We start from the raw sequence: 21168 nt of genomic DNA, 5'->3' as shown, positions 1-21168 counted from the left end.
GGCCGGGCCGGGCCGGGGGCGGTGGCCGGGCCAGGCCCCGCCCGGCGCATCCCGCCCGAGCATCCCGCGGGAAAGGCCGGGCAGCCCCGGCTGCCAGCGCCGGCAAAGCCGCTCCGGGGATGGGAGATCCCCCGAGGCTCGGGAAATGTCTGGATAACCAACAGGGTTGTACGGCTGTGGTACCTTAAGCGTCCTTCTCGCACATTCCCCTCTCCGTGCACCTCGCAGAGGGGCAGAAGGACTGCTCCCAAAGGCCGGAGCACACACGGATGGAATGAGGAGGATGAAGAGGGGGAAACCACCTACAAAATCCTCCAGAGCGTTCCCAGGGACTGCAAACACCCAAACTGCCCATCTGAAAGGGTTTCAAGTAGTTGGGACAGCTCATGTGGAGCAGCGAGCTCCAGTTTCTTGTGTAATCCATCCAAAATTCTTTGTGAAGCATTAAATATCCATTTCAGCTCCACTGCTTTGCAGTTTTTGCAATTTCCCTTCTATTTTAACAAGGAAGGACCTCTTTCTGCAAACTGGTTTCTTTTGTCCCATTTATCTCCTCTGTAAAGTTTTCTTATGTTTTCTGTGAAAATGAAGCAATTCTACCTCTTTATTTTATGCCTGGGGAGTACCATTCAGGCTCTGTCTGCACTTACAATAGAAGTGTTCAGTACAGTAAATAAATTCTTCTGTAAGCTTAACACCACTACACAAATTGCACTAGGATGAACATTGGCCATTTGTGGTTTAAAAAGTTCTACATTTGTTTCTTAATTTTTTTAAATATCCAGTGCCAAATTTAGCACGGAATTTTTTCACCATTAATTTAGCATTGCATTAACTTGCAAGCCAGTGAATTGTTACATTCTTCTCTCCTTGAAGGCCTTTTCTGAGCACTGCCAGACTGAGGTCTCCAGGCTCAGAGAACAGGGTTAAGGCAGCTCCACCTGCCTCCCTCATCCCAGCAGGGGGAAGTGCCAGAACCTCATCCCAACCTCTTCCCTTGGGAATTCCATCCCTGTAAGTCTTCTGCCCCTGAAATCCAGACCTGGTGTCAAAATTTGATGTATTTCCATAAAAACTGTATTTTCCATAAACAACTCAGTCTTCTGCCTTCTCCCAGGACATAACCTCTTAGCAGAGGGAACCAGTGGATCAATACCTCCTGTTTTGCCAAAATTCCAGAAAACTGGAAATAATTTCTAACATTTTCTATGTACTCCAAAATGAGTCCTTCAAACTCCCATGTTCTCCTGCAGAGCATTCAAAGAAGCCTTTTTTCCTGTTTAGCTTCCACATTAGCTCTTCCTAATGGTTTTCAAGTGGGAAGGGTATTAATGTCTCATATCTCCTTATCAAAGCATGCACATCTAAAAACAGATCAGATTTTCCTTTGCTGAGGCAAGTGTATACATTTTCAAGACAAGACTATTCTTCTCCAGTAAATTCTGCTATCATTTTCTCTTCCAAAATAATTCAGTGCAATATAAACTCAAGCATCAGAGAAAAAAAACTGAGATTTAAAGTTCCTGACACTGAGATTTAAACACTGAGATTTAAAGTTCCTTAAAATAATTTGACTTTGATGAATAGTATATGCAGAACAAATTACAACTATTAAAAGTTATTTCTACTGTAAATACAATTTGAAGAGCATTTCACGTAAAGATACAGTATTATATGTTGCTAGAGGCAGTTATAAAGCTCATTCAACATTTTACAATGCTAACAAATTCGGTTTACATTGCTGACTATATTTAAATTGATCTTAACATGATTTGCAGTGTATTGCCTGTTTATAAAAACAATTTACTGTCTAGGACTATTTTATCAAAAGTGAAACCTGTCAGTTCATATCTGGCTAGAACCAAATATTTGTAAATAGAGACAGAAAAATAGTTGTTTCTAGACTTATTTTAACTTTTTCCTCTACTGCTTTGCTTTTATTTTAACAAGAAATTTCTGCAAAAGTTCATCTTAACAGAGATGTATTTTGTTTTGAAAAGTCAAATCTCCTCGGGTTCAATGAATCCATCTTTCACTGAATACAATTGCTAATAAAAACTTACAAGTTTATTATATTCACTATTGAAATGCTGTATATTTATTACATATAAATTGGTTATAGAAATTTAGCATATTGATGTCCTTTTTCTGAGAAGTTGGCTTCAAATGTTCCTGACTTTATGGGCTAGATCAAAAATCTAAGAGAAACTTGTTCTTGCCTGCTTGTTTGGACTAAGAATAAACCAGACTTTCCAGATTTCAAAAGAAACTTTTCGTCAAGTTGATTATCCCCTCTCCAGGTTCCTATTTTCTGTCCAACCCTGCACATGCTACAGACAATTTGGAAGTCACTAAGCACAGAAGAGGAGCAGCACCAGCTCCAGGATTACAGCTGTTCCCCGTGCCAAGGGCTGCAGTTAATGAAACTGCAGTGAAATTCTCAGTTCAGACCTTTTCAACCTCATAACTTCATTAAAATAATCTTTCTTGGATACAGTGTTCTGCATTCATTATTCAAGCCCAAACTGAAGACTTTTAAATCCAAGAGAAAAGAAAGTTGAAGCTTTAAGGGAGAGCAGATGAGGGGGCAGAAGGGGAGTGTGTGGCAGTGTAAGGTGTTCTCACACTCAATTCAGAAGCAAAGGATACACACAGAGCCTGCAGCAAGCTACATGCCACCTTTGACCAGATGCCAAGAAAATTCATGAAAGAATCCCTAGTGCCTAAAATAACTGGAAATGACCTGGACTCTTGAGCTTTGTGGGTTTAACTCTTCTCAGGACAAAGCTGTGTTGTTTAGGGGAGACTGTAACGACAGCTTTGACACCAGGCCTGGGCTTCAAAGGCTTCTTCATTAGTTTAGACCTCATCAGCTTAGAAAGTTTTGGACTCACAAGGTGAATCAGTGCTAAAACAGATAAATTCTGCTCTCTGCTGCTATCTCTACAATTTCCATGTAAGAGGTTTATAACCAGAATTCTTTTGGGGCTGTTAGTGGGGTGTCTTGCCCTGCAAGTTAAGCCCAAGGAGAATCACACAGCTGGGTTTTTTTGCAGCTCAGCATTGCAGCAATTCGAGTGTTTTCCCCTGTAAGGAGCTGGGTGATTCTGAATGAGCACTGACGGGTCTACAGCTGCCTGCACACAGAGCAGAGCAGACAATGAGAGCTGCCCCAGGCCAGTTTCCATGTGCTGCAGCTCACAGCCCAGCCCTGCCTTACACAGGCCCCCAAAGCTCTTCTCTGACCCCCTCTGGACCCAGGCTGGCAGAGCTGCAGGCACAACTGCACTTAAAGGAAGTTTTTAACTCTGTGGTTAAAGGAAATATTCAGGGATTTGAGCAAAAATGCCCTCTCTAAGCAAACGTGGATTAATGCACAGCAATACTGCAGGTAGTGACAGAGGCAGAAAAGGCAGAGCAAGACACAACAAGCATGCTTAGAGCAGCATCCAGCCTTCGTGGGAGGAAGTAATCAGACCTCTGGCAGCAATTACAATTTTTTACTGCACTAAGCTTTGTTTTTATTATGACCCTACTGTTGCTAAGATAGTGCTCTCAAATTACCTTACATACAGACTGTATTAAACAACAGGTTTGCCCAATTTACAGGGCCAGATGGTTCTCCAAAGTTTAACATATCATTGGATTTACACTATTAAAAAAAAATCCCACAACCTTGACACTGCTCAGCCAAGCCAGTAAATAACTTTTCCCTTGTCCTGATAGGCAGTATGTGGATACAAAGTTTATTTTCTTTCCTGTTTGCAAGTGATGCCTTGCACGTGGGAGCAAATATGGTTTTTGGAGATTAGGATGCCCTGTTGAACAGTGAAGTCAGCATCTAGGAAACATGCTGGGCCAAAGACCTTCACACCAAAACTTCATCTGCCAGCAAGGGGAGGGAAGGCAGGTGGAGCAGCAGGATTATAAATACAAATTAGAAATGAAGGTGGCTTGGGAAAAGGGGAAAATAACCATATAAACAGCAAAAGGTAGGAAAACAAACTGTTCCAGCCTGGATATTTCACATGCATCGAGAAGATCTGGCACATTTCATCATGCCATGAAATGTTGAACTGGTTCAGAATGATTAAGAGACATGACAAGCACCACCAACTTTGAACCAACACTTCAGCTGATTGCTGTTTAAATTAGAGATGTAGCAACTCAAAATAATCATTGTTCAAACAGCAATGAGATGCAGCACCCTAGCACAGCTTATGACACCAGCCTAAGATTCCTGTTTTAGAAATTAAGCCTTCAGGCAGGGAAGCCTCTGACCTCCAGGAGCTTAAGGCCTTTTTAAAATAGACAATGGCTTTGGTGCTTCTTGGGCAGTTTCAAACTGATGAAGAGTGGTTCTTAAGAGGGCAATCTTGAAGTTCAATTAATGCCTGATTACAGCAAATATTTATTTTGAACGCCCAGAATAGTTACTAGGGATGTGCTTTCAGAAATCTAGGACAGCTGAACATTTTGAAAGCCTTGAACATGTTAGTATAGCTTTAAAACAAAGCTCGAAGATTTTTTGAAAATCCAATTTAAACCATTAAAATAGTGGTTTTCTGAATTAGCCACTTAAGTCTGAGAATGAGAGATTATTCATGAGGCACCCAACATTATGGAGAAATTAATTAAGCACTCAAAAAGTGCTTTAAATCCTGTGTGTCATAGTGAACTGTCCTTAAAAAAAGATCACTGACATTCAGGCTTTTCTTTACCCCTGGTTTTACACTGGATTGTGCTGAAGGATTTTACACTTTACAACACTTTCTCACTGGTTTCCCCAATTAACCACCTCAAAGGCATTCACACTGTACATTTCTGAAGATTAATTCCATTAGTAACATTTCCTTGCCCAGATTTTGCACATTCCATGATACTCTGCATATACCATTGCAAACGAAGTAGTTCAAAATAATTTTTCTGGAAAACTTTGCCTCAAAGATGAATTTTTGGCTGCAATGTTGAAACAAGTCTTCAGTTTTTTTAATAGCAAAGCCTTGTGCAGTAGCCATTTTGGCATTTAACAGCCTTTGAGACATTGAGGAAGATTCAGCATCACCTGGTTAAGCAGATAATAAGCACAAGGAGTTTGAATTTCCACTTGATCCAGTTTCTAATGCCACTGAGTTCAATGTAATATCCTGTGGCCCCTTAAAAACACAACTACAGCAGTATCCAAAACGCTGATTTAAATTTGTTATGCCAGATTTTACTTTTGGGTATTGATAGTTTACAGTTGTCTAGAACTTACTCAAAACGTTTCCTTGAAAAGCTGAAGGCAGCTGAAGTGATCAGAATTGTCTCTTCTTGAGCATGGTTATGGCTTGGTGAGGGGGACACCCAAATACATCCCCAAACAAGACTGCAAAGAAAAAATGCTGATAAACTGATGTACATTGGAATTGTACCTAAATGCCTGTACACTCTACATGAATTCCAGCTTGGATACTGGGTATACTGTGAATATGCATTTGATTTTTTTAATGCAAATTCTAAAGACACACTATTTTTATTTAGACATGTAAAAAATGGCCTAAGCAAAATCTTTTTCTAAAGGCAGCAACCTATGAAAAGCAGTATCAGTAAAAGTAGTGTCAGTTTATTCATTTGATTCAGAGAATTAAAATAACTGGATTAGTACCTTCAGTGCAAGATGGAAGTTCTCAGAAAAGGCAGCTTCAAAAGAATCAGAAGAAAGCAATTAGCTTCCCAAGCCTAAAAGAAACAGTTGAAGCTGTATCTGCTTCCATAAAACAGCTGGAGAGAAAGCCAACATTTCCCAATCCTCATTAGCACCAGCACAGAGTTCTTCATTCAACATCAATAAGAAACCCTGCAGGCTCTCCCCATCTCAACCACTTCTATTTTGCATTTCTGAAAGGAAAAGCTATCAGAACAAAGAGATGCACTGAGAGCACCTAGACTGGGGTAAGTATCCCACCAGCAACATCTGGAACCCCCCACCAAAATGTCACACTCTGCAGCCTGGGCACAGCCAGAAGGAAGGAAAAAGTCAAGCTGGTTTCATGTGGTTGATTTTATTATTACATACTGATAATACATTTCAGCACATACTGATATCAGAGTAAACCCCCATGGGACAAATAAGTGCCATAATGGAAATTATGGAACAGAAGACTGGTGTAAAAAGTGTGGAGCAGCACAGCATCTGATTAAAAAAAAAAAAAACAAAAAACAACCAACCAACCAACCAAACCCAAAAAAAACACAACCAAAAAAACAACCAAACAAAAACCCAGCCCAAAACAAACAAACCCCACCTCCAACAACAAATCAATGCTGTGAAAACTTGTGATATTAAACTTCACTTGGAAAAAAATTTAAAAAAAAAAACTTAGGAGAGGCCTAAAGTTCACAAACTTCTGAAAACACAGGAAAAGCCATGTGCATCCCCCCAGTGAATCCATCACAACTCAATTCCATGAAGATCTTTTGCAAGTTCAGTGCTTAAATCTTCTACATATTTCATATTCTTCTTTACTGTAAGAGAGCACAGTAAGCTGGTCTATTCTACACACATTGTTTCACTCTTTTGGGGCAAAAGACAATCACAGTTTCCTCTAGCCTTAAACAGCTATTTCAACCAATATATATATATACATACATTTGTAAACAAAATGTTACAGAAATGCCTTAAAGCAATTTCACTGAAGTAGCCCAATTCAGCCATTTGTGCTCTTCACCTCCAAATCCAAAGTGCCAAATACAAGCAGGAAAGGTTTTCACCGTTGCAGTCTAACAATGATCCCATTTACTTGGTGAATTTGTAAAAATCATTTCAAGCCACAATTCCAATTAATTCTAGAGGGCTGAGAACAGGAGTAATACATTTACAGTAACTGCACAGCTTGCATGGCCAAAAAACGTCTCCAAACTCATTTTTAAACTGTTATTAACAAGTAATGGAATGTACATGTGCTGACCATTAAATGGAGAACTCAAAAACAGACACCTACTGCACCAATCCAAATTTGTTAATGCAGAAACATATTTGAAAATATACAAAATCTGAAGTTGTTACGTGAAATCAAAACCTGGTTTTAAAAAGTGCACAGTAAAAACTGAAGGTAATTACTATATAAATTATCCACAGAGTGTGTATTTCCTGGTTTAGAGCCAACATTAAGTTCTGTTTTATCTGTCACAAGTTCTAAATATTTTCAAGCCATTTACAGCACCAATTCAGTTTTTACTTGACCCAAAACCAGCCTCAGCTTCCTGGAACAAACAGGAACTGGATAATGAATGGTCACTATCTGCATCCTGTGCAGCAGCAGCTTCCAAAGACTCAGCTGTAAACTATCGATTCTTGTTCTTTTTAGAATTTCCCTGCAAGAAGAAAGAAGCAAAGAGAACATTATCATTCAGGTAAAAAGAACATTATCATTCAGGTAAGGAAATCTAGACAGGTAACATACAAAATCTGATGTCTAATAATTTATGCCCACAGCAAACAAGGTACAGTCAGACTGAAAATAAACACTCCATAGACTTCTAAGTTTGACAGATTGCAACCATTTGCTCTGAAAATTCCTCTCTTTCTATAAGCACAAGAGAGGCAAGTACCAGATATCTCAAACAAGCACAACAGTGCCTTACTACAACTGAAACCTGGGAAAGACATTTGAGGGACATCCCAAGACATTCAATTGTATTAATACCACTAATACTGTAAGGGCAGTGAAGGCAAGTGAAACCATAATCCACCTTTATGTGCTACTCCAAATAACTTCTTATAGAATAACTGTATCAAATTAAAAAACAATCCCCCACCATATTGGGATTTTTTCCAAAATGAATTTTATTTTAATTCAGGTTGTACAGATTATTCCTAGTTCAGAGTTTGTTCCAGTTAGCCAACTCACATTTGACCTTCAGTAATTCCACAAAGGAAATGTGGAGCTTAAAATAAAGTTTTGTGCAATAGTTACTTGCTGGCAATTCTCAGTCTTCCTATTTCCTGAAGATAACATTTGTTTTGAATCTAACCAACAACTCTCTCCAACTGATAAGGGCTTTAACTGCATCATTTGGATTCCAACTGGATTCCAAGTGGATTCCCTTCTACATTTGTTAACATCTGAAAACCTGTGTGGCTTCTGTTGTGAGGTTCTGAGGTCCTTACAGACAGAGTACCACTTCAAGTCTTACAAGTATGGCAAGTGAGAAATTCCAGAAAACATTTTATAAAAACATGAAGTGCCACGGTCAGTATGCAGCCAAGAGCTTCCTTCTGGAAACACAAAAGCTTATACACCACAAAGTAATTTTAAAGAATACAATGCCAAATTAAAACACTCAGAAATCTGAAGAAAAGCAGGGGGAAGAATTTACTCTAAAAAATAAAAATCACCATCACAGGATCTTGATTCAGAACATGGAATTTATTTACTATTTTTACTTTTTTAATTCTTCAGTGCTACCTGCTTCCATGCATCCCAGAAATAAGGAGAATAATGATAATTTGTTTCACAGTCAGACAAGTGAAGGGCAAAGGCCTTCACAATATCTGTTCCTCCCTGGAAGCATCAGAATAGAATGTACCATGGTTTAATCACTGGTTGCTCAAAAAAGCAGACTTCTGTATTTTTCATCATTAGGTAAGTAAAAAAAAAAATCTGTTTCTGATTTTTTACAAGTGGGTAGACTCCTTGCCTGGTAAAGAATTTAAGTGTGCATTTCAAGCTCGCAGAAGAATACAAGTGGCAACTTTTTCATTCCTACACAAGGGACAGATGAGCTAGAATGTGGAAATAAAACAGAGAAAGAGACCAGCTGCCATGGACAGAGTATGCTGCAACCAAAAGGAGTGCAGAAGGGACACTTCTACCCAGAACTTCATCCTAACCACCCAGCCTCAACAGCTGAGTTTACAAATAGCTCCATTTTCACCAGATTAAAACAAAAAAAAAATTATGTGATCTGCTATCAGAGGGTACACTTTGAGAACCTAATGTGAAGCAGTGACATGAAGAGCTTGTTCTTTCCCACATGTGTGTTTAGCAAGAGTTTTTTTCTTCACTGAAACTTGAAGGAACAAGTTTGGAGTTTTCTTTCCAAATGGTTCAGAGCAAGAATTACACCTTGTGAGCTGGTTTGTCCAAGGGCAGTGCTGCAGGAACAGCAAATGTAACCCTGCCATCCCCAGCTGCACTGCCAGCTCACCTTACTGGTCATCTTTAGGGTATCAATCTCTTCCCTTTGCTTAGTCAAGGTTTCATTCATGCTGCACAGGTGGTCACTCATCATGCTCAACTGGTCCTCATAGCTCCTCTTTGTTGTCATCAATTCATCCTAAAGGAAAAATTAAACAACCAGAAGCCCAAGTATTATGGCTCAGTATTAGTAATACCTGGCAAAGCAGCACACTTCCACCTCCACTGAGTCAGCTCCACTTTTGATGCTGAGTGTGTGCAATTCAGCTAAAAAAACCCTCTTTTATGAAAGGAAATCAGTAGCCACTTTTCTTTTACCTGAAGTCCCATGCATGATTTGTTCCCTTTATTTTTGTGTTGTTTCCTTTAGATTTGTTCCCCCACTTTTTATGGTTTACATAAAAGAGTAACAGCTAAGTTTTCCACCACTGCTTCCAGCCAGGAAACAAGTAAAGTTTATGGGGTTAAAGCATGGCCTGCACAAGAACACACAAGGCATCCAAAGCTGAAGAAAGCACCACTCCACATGGAGCTAGAGAGAGCTATGATCTCTCTGGGATCACAGAGACATGGGGGGATAGTGTGCATGGCTAGAACACAGCAATGAAGGGATAAACACACTTTAGGGAGGACAGAAGGGAAGAAATCATGCTCTGTGTGAAGAGGTGGCTTGAAGACTAATAAATCTCATCAGTAGGAGAACACTAGGGTGACAGGCATCTGCTGCAAGCAGGTAAAAATCTCCCACTGACAGACCCTGATCCTCATTAGGGATTTTAACTACTCTGACACATCCTGGAAGGGCAGCAAGGTGGAACACAAGCAACAGAGGAGTTGTCTTGAGTGTTGCATAGAACTTCTTGATACCAGTGATCAGTGGGACCAAGAGATGCTCTCTGCTGGACTTTTTACTCCCAAATAAGGAAAAGCTGGTCAGGGATGTGAAAGCCAATGGCAGCCTTAGCTGCAGCTAGCATGAGTTAGTGGCATTCAGGATCCTGAGGGAAACAAGATGAATAATAGAATTACAGCAACCCTAGATTCAAGAGGAGTAGATTCTGACTTCTTTCTGCTTGGAAAGGTCCCAGGTAAATCTGCCCTGGAAGTTACAGGGGCCCAGGAAAGCTGAATGATCAAGGACAGAAGAAAGAACAACTCAATGCCTAAGACATGGAGTGACTGTGGCAGAAGACCAGCATGGCTGTATAGGAAATACCCAGCTCCTATTCCTATATTCCTATACAGACCGGCTGTATAGGAAATATCCAGTTCCACAGCTTGATCTGAACTCTCTGCTCTGACCAAAGCAGGGGACAAATCACCTTCAGAGGACCCTTCCAACCTCAACAAGTCTCTATTACTCAGTATTATGCAGACTACTAAACATACAAATGGTGTGTGCCTGCTATCTTTTCCTAGGAAGTTTAAAATGCAGTTGGAAGTTAACATCTCATGCAGAGTTCAACATCTATTGTGGAATTTCTTAAAGGAACAAATCAAGGAAGTGTTTTAAAAGGATTGTCCATGAGCACAATAGCTCAAAGCTTTTAACATTATATTCACAGCCTGTATGGAGCAATTTTGGTACTCACCATCACAGACAGATGAGCAATAACGATCTGAACTAAGTGTAAAGAAAACATGAGGGAATTTATGAATTGTGTATTTATTTATACTTTATTGTACCACTGGCTTCTTTCTCAGCTGTGTGGAAGAGAAAGACAAAGGGACAGGACACTCACAGGATGCCATGAGAGTTGATTTTTGTTAACAACAGCTTCTTAGAGATTACCTCAAAACTATCTTTTCTTAATATTAAGGTATCCATATTAAAAAATCCAAAGCAACTTGGCATTTTTTAAAACTTTCAGACCCAGGTGCAAGAAAGGATTAAGAATTCCTTATTTCATCTGGAATCAGTCAAACCACCACCCCTTTTGGGATTACAACTATGTGATTTTCATGAAAATCCATGACATCAAATGAGCTAAAACACACAGGTTTGGCCAATATAACCTTCTCTTGGAAGCATGTTCCACTTCAACTTTATACCTGGGATTTAAAGTGTATTATTCAAGGCTCTTCTCCACGTACCACTGGAGTTTTTATATTCCACAACACAGGACCTAGGAATAGCATGGCCAGGCTAGATGGTTGTCATTTTTCTGCTCTACATGATTACAGAAAAATTTACTTGCCTGTAATCTGGTGATGTTTTGACTGGCGAGCTTCAACTCTTCTGTGAGTGATTCCTTGGACTTCTCTGCCAGAGAAAGTCTTTTGGCAAGTGCTCGACACTACCAAGAACAGGACAGGGAGGGTACAAGGGACAAAAGTCACTTCCTCAGTATTGCCTTGTGGCATCCTTAAGTGCTTGCTTTGGACTTTTCCATCTGTGATACTTGGATTTCAAGGAACTCAGAGCTTGTGCACATTTTTAAATGCAGAGGTAATGGAATAGTTAACATGAAATGTTTCATTTAACAGAGCTACCATATTGCCAATCCTCTAAATATTGTATTTTTCATGTAACTGCTACAAAACTTCTCATAAATAAAAAGCAATGCAAACAACTCACTTCATACAAGGCTCAAATATCACAGAAAAGATGGTTCCTCCATACTATGTCATCTTCAATTAAAAAAATAATATTTAAGAGGATTTGTTCTGTTAACCTAGTATATTCCACATCATTTATTACACAAACCAAAACAGCCACTACTTTCAAGAAAAGTTCCCTCATGACTTGAAATGAAAAGGAAACCATAGATACAATGAATCATCTTGTTCATTCTTGCAGTATAACTTATGCCTAAGAGCCAATTTTCTCAGGAGAGCTGTTTCCATCACTTCATAATACACTCAAATATTTTTGAATGACATCAGCATCACTATAAAATTAAGTCAAAACTTCCTTGGTAACTCAAGCCAGCTGCTTCAGCTTATGTGAACAAATCTATACATGACACACATTATACTTCTTAATACAGCCAAGACAAGGCTACCAAAGGATTTATTAAACATAAAAAGTCCTTTTACAGTATCTGTTTTTATGCGTGCCAGACCACAATCAAAAATATTCCAGGAACAGATTTTCATAAAACATTATGCTCCATATATTGAAACTTACTATCATAGCACTGTGGGAAGTTCAAAAAGAGATTTACTGTCCTTGCCTGCATGCTCACCTCAGCATGGAAGTGCACTGATTTGCTGTCAGCAAGCTGCAGGTGAGAGGTCAGCTCTGCTATCCTGGCCATGTAGTGAGTTTTTATCAGGTCTTCACGAGACTCACCATCTGGAGCCTGGCAAAGAAAAGTTTAACCAAACAGCATTTATGTTTACTAGACTGAATACCCAAATCACAACATTGCCTCTATACAGACTTTTTTTCTTCTTTCCTTCTGAGCCCTGGCTGCTCTATCAAAAAGTATCAAATTCCCCAAACACAACAGATGAATTACAGCAGGGCACACTGCAATTTTATCACTCTGATGGGGACTCAAGATTTCCTTACAGGACAAGGAGCTGACTGACAAGGTAAGAATTTAACTTGCTTTAATATAGCAAGTGTCTGATGAAGATGAAAATCCAGAAGGGAACAGCTTTCACCTACACGAAAATTTACTGTTTCTTCCCAACAAGGAAGAATTCCTTCACATAACTGTATTTCAGAAGCGTACAAAAGTCATAACCATTACTAATGTTGCATGTTCCAGAAGCTTCTTTAGATATTTGAAATTAACAAATAAAAAATAAAAAACCCCAACAAATCAGTAGTTTACAGGCTAACCCACTGGAGTCAGCTTTCACATGATCTCTCATTACCTTCAAGTTCAGCACTGTGCAGAAGCCTCTAAGGACTTGTATCAGTTACTATCCAGCCCCCTACCCCTTTTCAATCACACTTCTACAAGGAGGAGTGCACTAAGCTACACAGCAGTTCCCTGTGATATCAGAAGAGGGAAAGCAGGGAACCTTACTCTCAGAAGTTCCTGCTGGAGCAAGTGTTACATTTTAGCAGGGCTAAATGAAGTGTTAACATTTATTCTGAGGGTGTTCAAGGTTTGATTCAGTGCTACCCGTTGTAACCCAGGCACTGCAGATAGGGACGTTTTATGCAGCTTGAGCCCTTCCTCCAGGGTTAAGAATGGAGGCTTGGGATAGTTTGGGCTCCTGAGGCACAGCCAGACCATCACCAGCCAGGGTCCCTGTAAACATCACCAACAGGATGGGACTGCCAGGAATGTGCCTTGAGCTGCTGTATTTTCCAGCATCAGTCTCATTACATGGTTATGACAATGGAAGATGCCATTAGCTCACATCTCAGGCAGCAGACCAAGAACTTCATGTTACAACTTACTTTATAAGTTTTTTGACCAATCACACAAAGCAAAAGCATGTTGACAGTAGGTCTATCCAACCACTATAAGCACACATTCCTTTGGTTAAAACAATGCCTGCTTATTTCAAATACAATATCTGCTTGTAAGCCTTCAAACACAATGCACAGAGCTCCATTATTAAGCTTAGAACTCCCTAATATCTCACTACATAAACTTTTCTGCAGCTTAGGGAGTTATTCTAGCCAAGGTTAATACACAGACCATTGTTCTATTTGTCCTTACTTTTTTACTTCTTACATAATTCTTCTGCTGACCTATCTCATGGCTACTGCTTAGCTCCAACCACAGTTCTGCTGTCTCTGAGGCCTGCCTTTTGCAGCTTTCCCAAAACCCTCTGATTTTATAGATTCCCACAATGACCAGTGCCTTCCTCAAATTATAGAAAGCAGACCCTGACTCCAGTTCACTCTGCTCCAAAAGTCTCACAAGGGCCAAATAACAGTTCACTAATAGAAGAAGAAAATTAAAGAACACATGGATTTCAGAAATTTGACTATTTAGTATATAAAGACTATGTGGTCAACTCATTATACAGGAGTATTCTCAGTAATTCGACCTGTGGAATAAGTTTAGCAGAATCAGAATTGAAGTATTTAACAGATGGACTTTAATAATATTTAAAACAGATTACCTTTTCATTATCAGTAGTTACAGTCAACATTCCAATCTAGAACAAGGAAGAAAATACACTTAATGAGAAACTGCAAAAAAATAGATACCATAGCTGCATTTTGGTTTCAATCTTAGGACTTTGAATTTAAACAATCTTGCAATCATTCAAACTGAAATCAAATTTAAGTACTTCCACCTGTAACATAAACAAGAGTGGTTACATGAGTGCCTTGAACAGAATTAAACCTGACAACAACTCTCAGAAGTATCTCTCTTGTCTTAGGAGGTACACAGGGAAAAGGCAATAAAAGCAACAAGATGCAGCTGGGCTCCTATGGTTATGCAACTGCTTGATCATATGAAACTAATTCAGAGCCACGTTAGCACACTGAAACATTACTTGTCATGTTTAAGAGGAAGGAAAGTCAACCTGGATTTCTTGAATACCTTCCAAATTCCTTCCTTTCCTTTCTGACTAGCAAGCACTGACAAAACTCTACAAGAGCAGTGTAACCAATACCTGGTTTCATGAAAGGATATCTTCCCAGAGGATCTAAGGGGCTTTTCCCCCCTTGATCTCAACAGGACTAGAGAATCATGTTTATGGGGAACATTCATACAATATGTTGACCCACGAGTAACATTCTCATCAAACTCCTAAGGAATCAAATAGAGGATCAAAAACTTAAGATGCCAGTGTACTTCAGAATTGGAGCTTTCAAAACAATCCATTGGTTACTTTTATCTTGGAGCAGGAAAGCAGGGAGGACAAAAAAAAAAAAGAATTCTATTGAATGCTGAGTGGATTTATTATTTCTTACAGATGACATTCCTGTTAATACCACTATGCCACTTCAGAAGTGGAATTCAGGGGAAAGGCCAATTCATTTAAAATATGTTAGTAAACAGGAAAAAGCCATATACCAGCACAGAAGAGCAAGGAAAGAATGCATGCTATATCCAAAAGCAATTGCTGAACCCAAACTGACCCAATAAGTCTTCAAATCCATTTACAATCACTAGCTACCTACTTCCATTTGCTTTAACACACCTAGAGATGAATAAAAGTATTGGAAACACAGGCCCAACCTGAGATACACACCACTTGCAAAGTTCCATAAGTACAGACAAATCAGGAGATTAAACACCCATTATTTCCCCCTCAGTTACACATGGACAGAACTACAAAAATATCTTCACAATACTAAAGACAGCAAACAAAGTCTCAAAATCCAAGAAGTGCCCAACTCTGCAGAAAGAATTTGCAAGCAGCTTTGCAAAGACAAGGACCCCAAGAGTGAATGCTTTCCAATACAGTCAAAAGGCTTTCATTTTTAGTGTTCCACTGATCAAACAGCACTGCTACTAAAGAAAGTGGATTTTTCTCTATTGAAGGGAAAGGTCACTCACCAGACTGGTGCTCTTAATAGGTTCCCTCAGACTCTTTTCTGTGGTTTCCTTCTTTTGTTCTGCTATATTTGGCAGAACTGAATGCTCCTGGATAGTTTCAGTTAAATGTCCACTAAGAGAGTTCTTCAGTTTTTGGTTTTCTTTCTCTAGCTTAATTTTAGCTAGCTGAGCCTCCAACATCCAGTGTTCTTTTTCTTGTTCAAGTTTTGCAATTTTCTCCAAACTCTGCTGGACCTTTAGGAGGGAAAGTTTACAGTCCAGGTTATTGAACCCAGGGAGGAAAAAACCCACACACAGGAAATGTCTGAGGACAGTATTATTTTAAACCATTACATAAGTGAGCTAACAAAGTGCAGCAGGTAAACAACCACTGCTCTGAGATGTGTGCTCAGCTGTGGCTCTTTGTCAAAAATGGACACATTATTTAATTAGTTTGAAACATGCACAGCTCATAAAAATGGCAACATTGTACTAGGTGAAAAACCAAAGCAGGGAAGAATTTTATAAAAACCTGAAAGATGTGTACCTGGCAATATCACTAGCTTTTCCTATGCTAGAAAGACAAACTGTCCCCCCCCAGCTGTCCCACCTCACACAGACAGAACCACCCACTTTGTCCAGGTAAGAAAACAACTATGGAACAGAACACATCTATCACTGCACATTTCTGCTGAAATTCATTTCACTCCTACTAATACACCTAGAATATTGGTAACTACAAAAAAAAAAAATCACCAAAGTAGTTGTTCCTGTAACAGTTCAATAACAAGGAGTCAAGCATAGGCTGAGTATACAAGCTAATATAGAAGTGTCAGTATTAATTAGTTATTCACATGAAGCAATAGACAAATTGTGTAGGCCTTTTAAATACCATGTTACCCATCCTTCTTCACCTTCCAAAAAAAAAAAAATATATATATGCATACTGGCAGATAGAAACTCTAATTTATTACTCCAACTGAAAAGAAAAATCAGTGCTCTTAACCAGTGCAAATAATTCATGCATAGTCCAAAAGAGGACTCAAATCAGTACACAACATTAAAAATTAACCCTTTAGTATGCCTTATTTCTGTCTTTATTTTGCATTTATTTTAATTATTAAAGATTACCTGACTTCTTGTATTTCTGAATGAAGGTATCAATGACATAATCCTGGCTCCTATATCTACCTACATGTACATCCTGCAGATAACCCAGCCTGGCAAGGTTTTTACTTTCAAAACTCTACAAGACATCTACAGTTTAATTTTAAGGTTCAGCATATTCATATATACCTACAAATGACCACAGACATAAATTGGAGACTTTGATACAAGTTTACCTTTACAAAATACACTGCCTCACATGTTAGTGCAATACCTGTTGTGCAAGACCTTCCCTGCTTTCTGTAGAACTCAGGAGAACTCTGCGATTGGCTAAAGCCTCTTCATAAGGCACTGAATCTGCACAAGGCTGCAGAAAAATCAAAAAAACCCCTCTCAAAACATGTTACACACTAGATCAGAACATGCATTCTGCTTTTATTTTTTTACTACTTTCCTTATTTTGGAAAGGAAAAAAACCCATGTTCCAAGTGCTTACCAGGTATAAGGAAAAAATGGTTTGAGCTCTTAAGAAATACTGCCCCAAAAGGTACAGTTGATTAAAAAATGCTCAGAAAACTCCGAGTGTTAATTAATGATCAAAGGCATCTTAAGGTCCTCTTTACAAACATTGCAGTAAAGTGATTTAGTAACAACTGCTAAGCACATCACTTAATTGTTAATTTTAGTGAAGGCAACAGGGAGATCTGACAGCATTTAATCCTTTGGTTCAGCACATTTCCTCCAGGGTAGCTCCTTTTTTTTTCCCCCTATGTCTTCCAGTGAATGCAAGTGTAAGAACATGTTTTCACTCCATATTCCTAGTGAATACAGGAGGAAATTTACATAGGCAGCCACCCTCTTCTCCTTGGGAGTCTTGGCACAGAAATAATTAGTGGAAATGGGTAATGGCAGAAGTGGCACATACCCTCAGCTGTGAGGGCAACTACACTCCAAAGCTTTCAGTAGCATTATTGCAATGCTATCCTCAGCATTACTGCAATATCCTCAGCCAAAACCTGTTGTTCAGACCATCTCTACCATTCCAAACCCTGCAAACCCTTAAGTTTGTGTTCTGCTTGGCATAACCACCAACAGAACTGAGCTCCCTCTGTGCAAGCACACTGGCTGAACAAACCTTCTTCAAGGACTTCACATAAGCAGCTGCCTTCTTCTTGTACTGCAGCATGCACTCAGCTGAGAGAGGGCTGATGAACTCTGCCCCTCCCTTGGGGCCGTAGCTCAGCGAGCTGCTGAAGTGCTCCAGGTTGCTGCTGAAGAACGAGGCCATCTAAACACATCAAGAGAAGTGGCTCTCTGAATTAACCAGGAGGAGTCAATGGAGCAATTAGTCTTTGAAAAGACAAGTATTTAGTGAAGCTGGAGTTCTTAACAGGACTTTGAAACAAGCTGCAGGTTCTTCCATGTAACTCAGACCTTCCTAGCACAAAGCATCCTCATCACAGGATCTACTTTTATCACTCAGTTGTTTTTAACTCATAGCCTGAGAATAACTCAAGAATCAACATGACACTACAGATTATTAATATCAGAGGCACACAGATTTTTTAAATTGTTCAGCTAAAACTATTTTTGTTTCTTAAAAATCTGCACAAGTTAAGGAATTGTTCGAAACAAAAATATCCATTACCTTGCCTGCTCCATTTGTTAAAGCAGCAACAGAGGATAAAATACAGTCATTTGTAGTTATGAGTTTCTGTGTGGCAGTCGGAACTTCCTGTTCTAAAGCAGCTTTCTGACTATAGTGCTTGGAAATATCTGGAAAATGAAAAGCACATTATGCCAAATTAAGAATAAAAAACTTTTTGAAAGTCACTCACAAAAGCATCTTAGCCTAAATATATTAATTTCAACACCACCAAAATTTAAAAAGAATCAAGTATTAATCATGTAAGAACATTCTCAAGGTGGCCTAATTAAAAAAAAAGTAATTGACAAGTGAACAATACGCACCCATTTTAAAACAGAGTACTATTGCTACAGAATGGAGAAATTCCAGCTCATCACCACCACAAATTGTAAACAGAAATAATCTTAAAAAGTTCAAAATTAGTTGGGATTGAGAAAGTAGAGAGAAATTAAACATTCTGGAGTATGGGAGTGTGAGATATTAAAAAGAGCATTTCTGTTCTGTTGATAGTTAATGAATTCTACTGACAGTTTTCTTCACTGCTTCTATTTTCTGTATTTCCTTTAAAGTATAAATTGCATTGACTTTACATTATAGTGACCAGATTAAGAGGTAGAAAGTATTCTAAACTTATCTATGCTACAAAACTCATGATTTAGGGTCTCATTTTGTGTGAGGTACAATCTTTAATATCTTCTATTTTTCTTTAAAACAAGGACTCTGCAAAATGGGGCCAGACTACTCATGCTATTAGGAAAAAAACCCAATTTTGCTTAAAATTATGAAAGCTTAATGTTTAAATAGCTGAATAGTAAAAAAATCCAGTTCATCTCTATGGATCACTTTTCTCCCCAGAAACAGCTACATAGGACTGAAATTCTAGGACATGCAGGAACATCAGATTCAAAATTCTGAGTTTTAACCAAATACCCCTTCACTGAAAACATAACATATCCATGTTTTTCTGATAAAAGCAAGGTAAACCATTTTCCAGAGGAAGCCAAGTTTCAAAAAGAATTTGGACTTCTTTGTAACCTTTGGTTACATATTCATGTTAAAAATAGTCATCACCCTAAAAATAGGAAGGAAGAATTCCACTTTGCAGGCAGGTACTAGGTCAATGCTACATATGCAGGGAAAATATGTACATTTCACAGCATTCCATTCTGTGTGCTAGCTTCATGAGAGCAATGAAGCTCAGAAAGTAAAGTGATGCTGCTCAGGAAAATCTGGAGAGCCACAATTAAATAATCCAGCAACTCTGAGGAACAAAGGTAAGAGAATGGAAGAATGAAAACCATGCATGAATGCCTAAAACAAGTGGTTAGTAGGTTTAGTTTCTTAGCTTGTAAAGGTAAAACAAACCAGATTTATCACATACAATACATTCAGCACTGTTATAGAGACTGCAGGTGTGCTATGCTAAACAAGAAAGCAGCAAAGCTGAAACAAGACAACATTCCCAACTCTCACCTTTTAAAATGTCATGGAATCCATGAAGACTTGCAGCAATGTTTGTAAACACAAAGTTGTAATTTGTCCTAAGGACTCCTTCTGGTCTTGTACCTAAGAGTAACACGTAAGAAGGAAAACCACAAAACTAAGATTTGACCACGAATGAAAAAAGTTAGCTTTGAAAATAATTCAGTTTCCACCTACTAGAACCATTTGCATGGAGGATGAGTCACAATAGATTAATTTACTTAAATTTTCCCTTCAATATCAAATATACATATCTCCAATTCTGGCAGAGCAGGCAGGTGAAAGACTTTCAAGTCCCCTAGTTTTTATTCAGATTTCATAAATATCAGTTGTGTTGGTCTCAAAAACCACACATACAGAAAGACATGATCATAGCTATAGGAAAAACAATCTGGGCCTTTAGAAAGAGTGAAGACTGAAATAACCTCAAGCTATGAAATAATGATTTTTTACTGCTATTTACAGGATGCATTTGGAGATAGTTTCCCCAAACATACACACAAAGGCTTTACCTCATTTTATTAATTTTATTATTTATTAGCATGACAGTTGTAATAACCTTATGAAAACGAGGGGCTGGAAACGATGATTAGTAAGAAAATGTAGTTTATTAACCATTTCATAATTAGGAGGTGACAAATACAGACTGTCAATCATCCCATAAAAACCCACAGAAAAGCAGGCACAGGGTAGCCAGCCAAGCCACAACTGACACTTACTTGGTAAGGCCAGAAGACTGACATATGTGTGGAGCTTCTCAAAGACTGCAGTCAACCTTTTCATGTCTCTGTGCAGCTCCATATTTCTAGCTCTTAAAGCAGCTGTGCAAAGAGAAGACTCACACTCTTCTTCCAAACTAGGAATATATGAATTATTTCTTTTAAAAGCAAGCAATTGTCTTAAAAATAACAAGCTCACGAGTTTTAGAGCACATAGGTGTTCTCTATCTCCCCAGTGCAAAGCAACAGCAGGCCAGGAATTGATTTTAGAAAGGCTAACACAGCAGAGGAACTTAGCAATACATGAAAATTAATGTGTGCATGGCCACTCCCAGGTGTTTCTGTCACAAGCCAGGAATGATTTACTCTCACAGCAAGGAACTGATTGCAGCAATTTAAGTTTGAAGACTTTTCCCTCTACTACATAAATTCTCTTTTGCTTCCTAAGGAGCACGAGAACAGGTATAAAGGAGACATAAATCAAGAGGGTTTTTCTTCCTTAGTCCAAACCTCTCTTAAAGCAGCTCTTTGCACTTATAATTCATCTCCCTTCAATCAACTCAGGCACAAAGATTTTCCAGCAGAAGGGATGTAGACCTAGCCAAGTTTTACAACATTGTTAC

At 38.8% G+C, this 21168-nt stretch overlaps 1 protein-coding gene across 2 annotated transcripts in view; it reads right to left on the bottom strand.

Annotated features, from left to right (window-relative positions):
• Nucleotides 1-6025: 6025 nt before the first annotated feature.
• PPP1R21 (protein phosphatase 1 regulatory subunit 21) overlaps nt 6026-21168 on the bottom strand; it is a 32011-nt gene continuing 16868 nt past the window's right edge. For both annotated transcript variants that reach the window (XM_054629139.2, XM_054629143.2), the window contains 11 exons: nt 20546-20682; nt 19818-19910; nt 18345-18472; nt 17832-17984; nt 16971-17063; nt 15611-15844; nt 14220-14255; nt 12371-12487; nt 11381-11479; nt 9193-9321; nt 6026-7356 (listed from right to left, as the gene is read on the bottom strand). In XM_054629139.2, the coding sequence (XP_054485114.1) occupies nt 7327-7356; nt 9193-9321; nt 11381-11479; nt 12371-12487; nt 14220-14255; nt 15611-15844; nt 16971-17063; nt 17832-17984; nt 18345-18472; nt 19818-19910; nt 20546-20682 (1249 nt within the window). In that variant the 3' untranslated portion in view covers nt 6026-7326. The remainder of the gene's footprint in view (nt 7357-9192; nt 9322-11380; nt 11480-12370; nt 12488-14219; nt 14256-15610; nt 15845-16970; nt 17064-17831; nt 17985-18344; nt 18473-19817; nt 19911-20545; nt 20683-21168) is intronic.

This window comes from Agelaius phoeniceus, chromosome 3 (genome assembly GCF_051311805.1).
Source record: "Agelaius phoeniceus isolate bAgePho1 chromosome 3, bAgePho1.hap1, whole genome shotgun sequence".
NCBI lineage: Eukaryota > Metazoa > Chordata > Aves > Passeriformes > Icteridae > Agelaius > Agelaius phoeniceus.
This window is presented reverse-complemented; position numbering and strand designations above follow the sequence as displayed.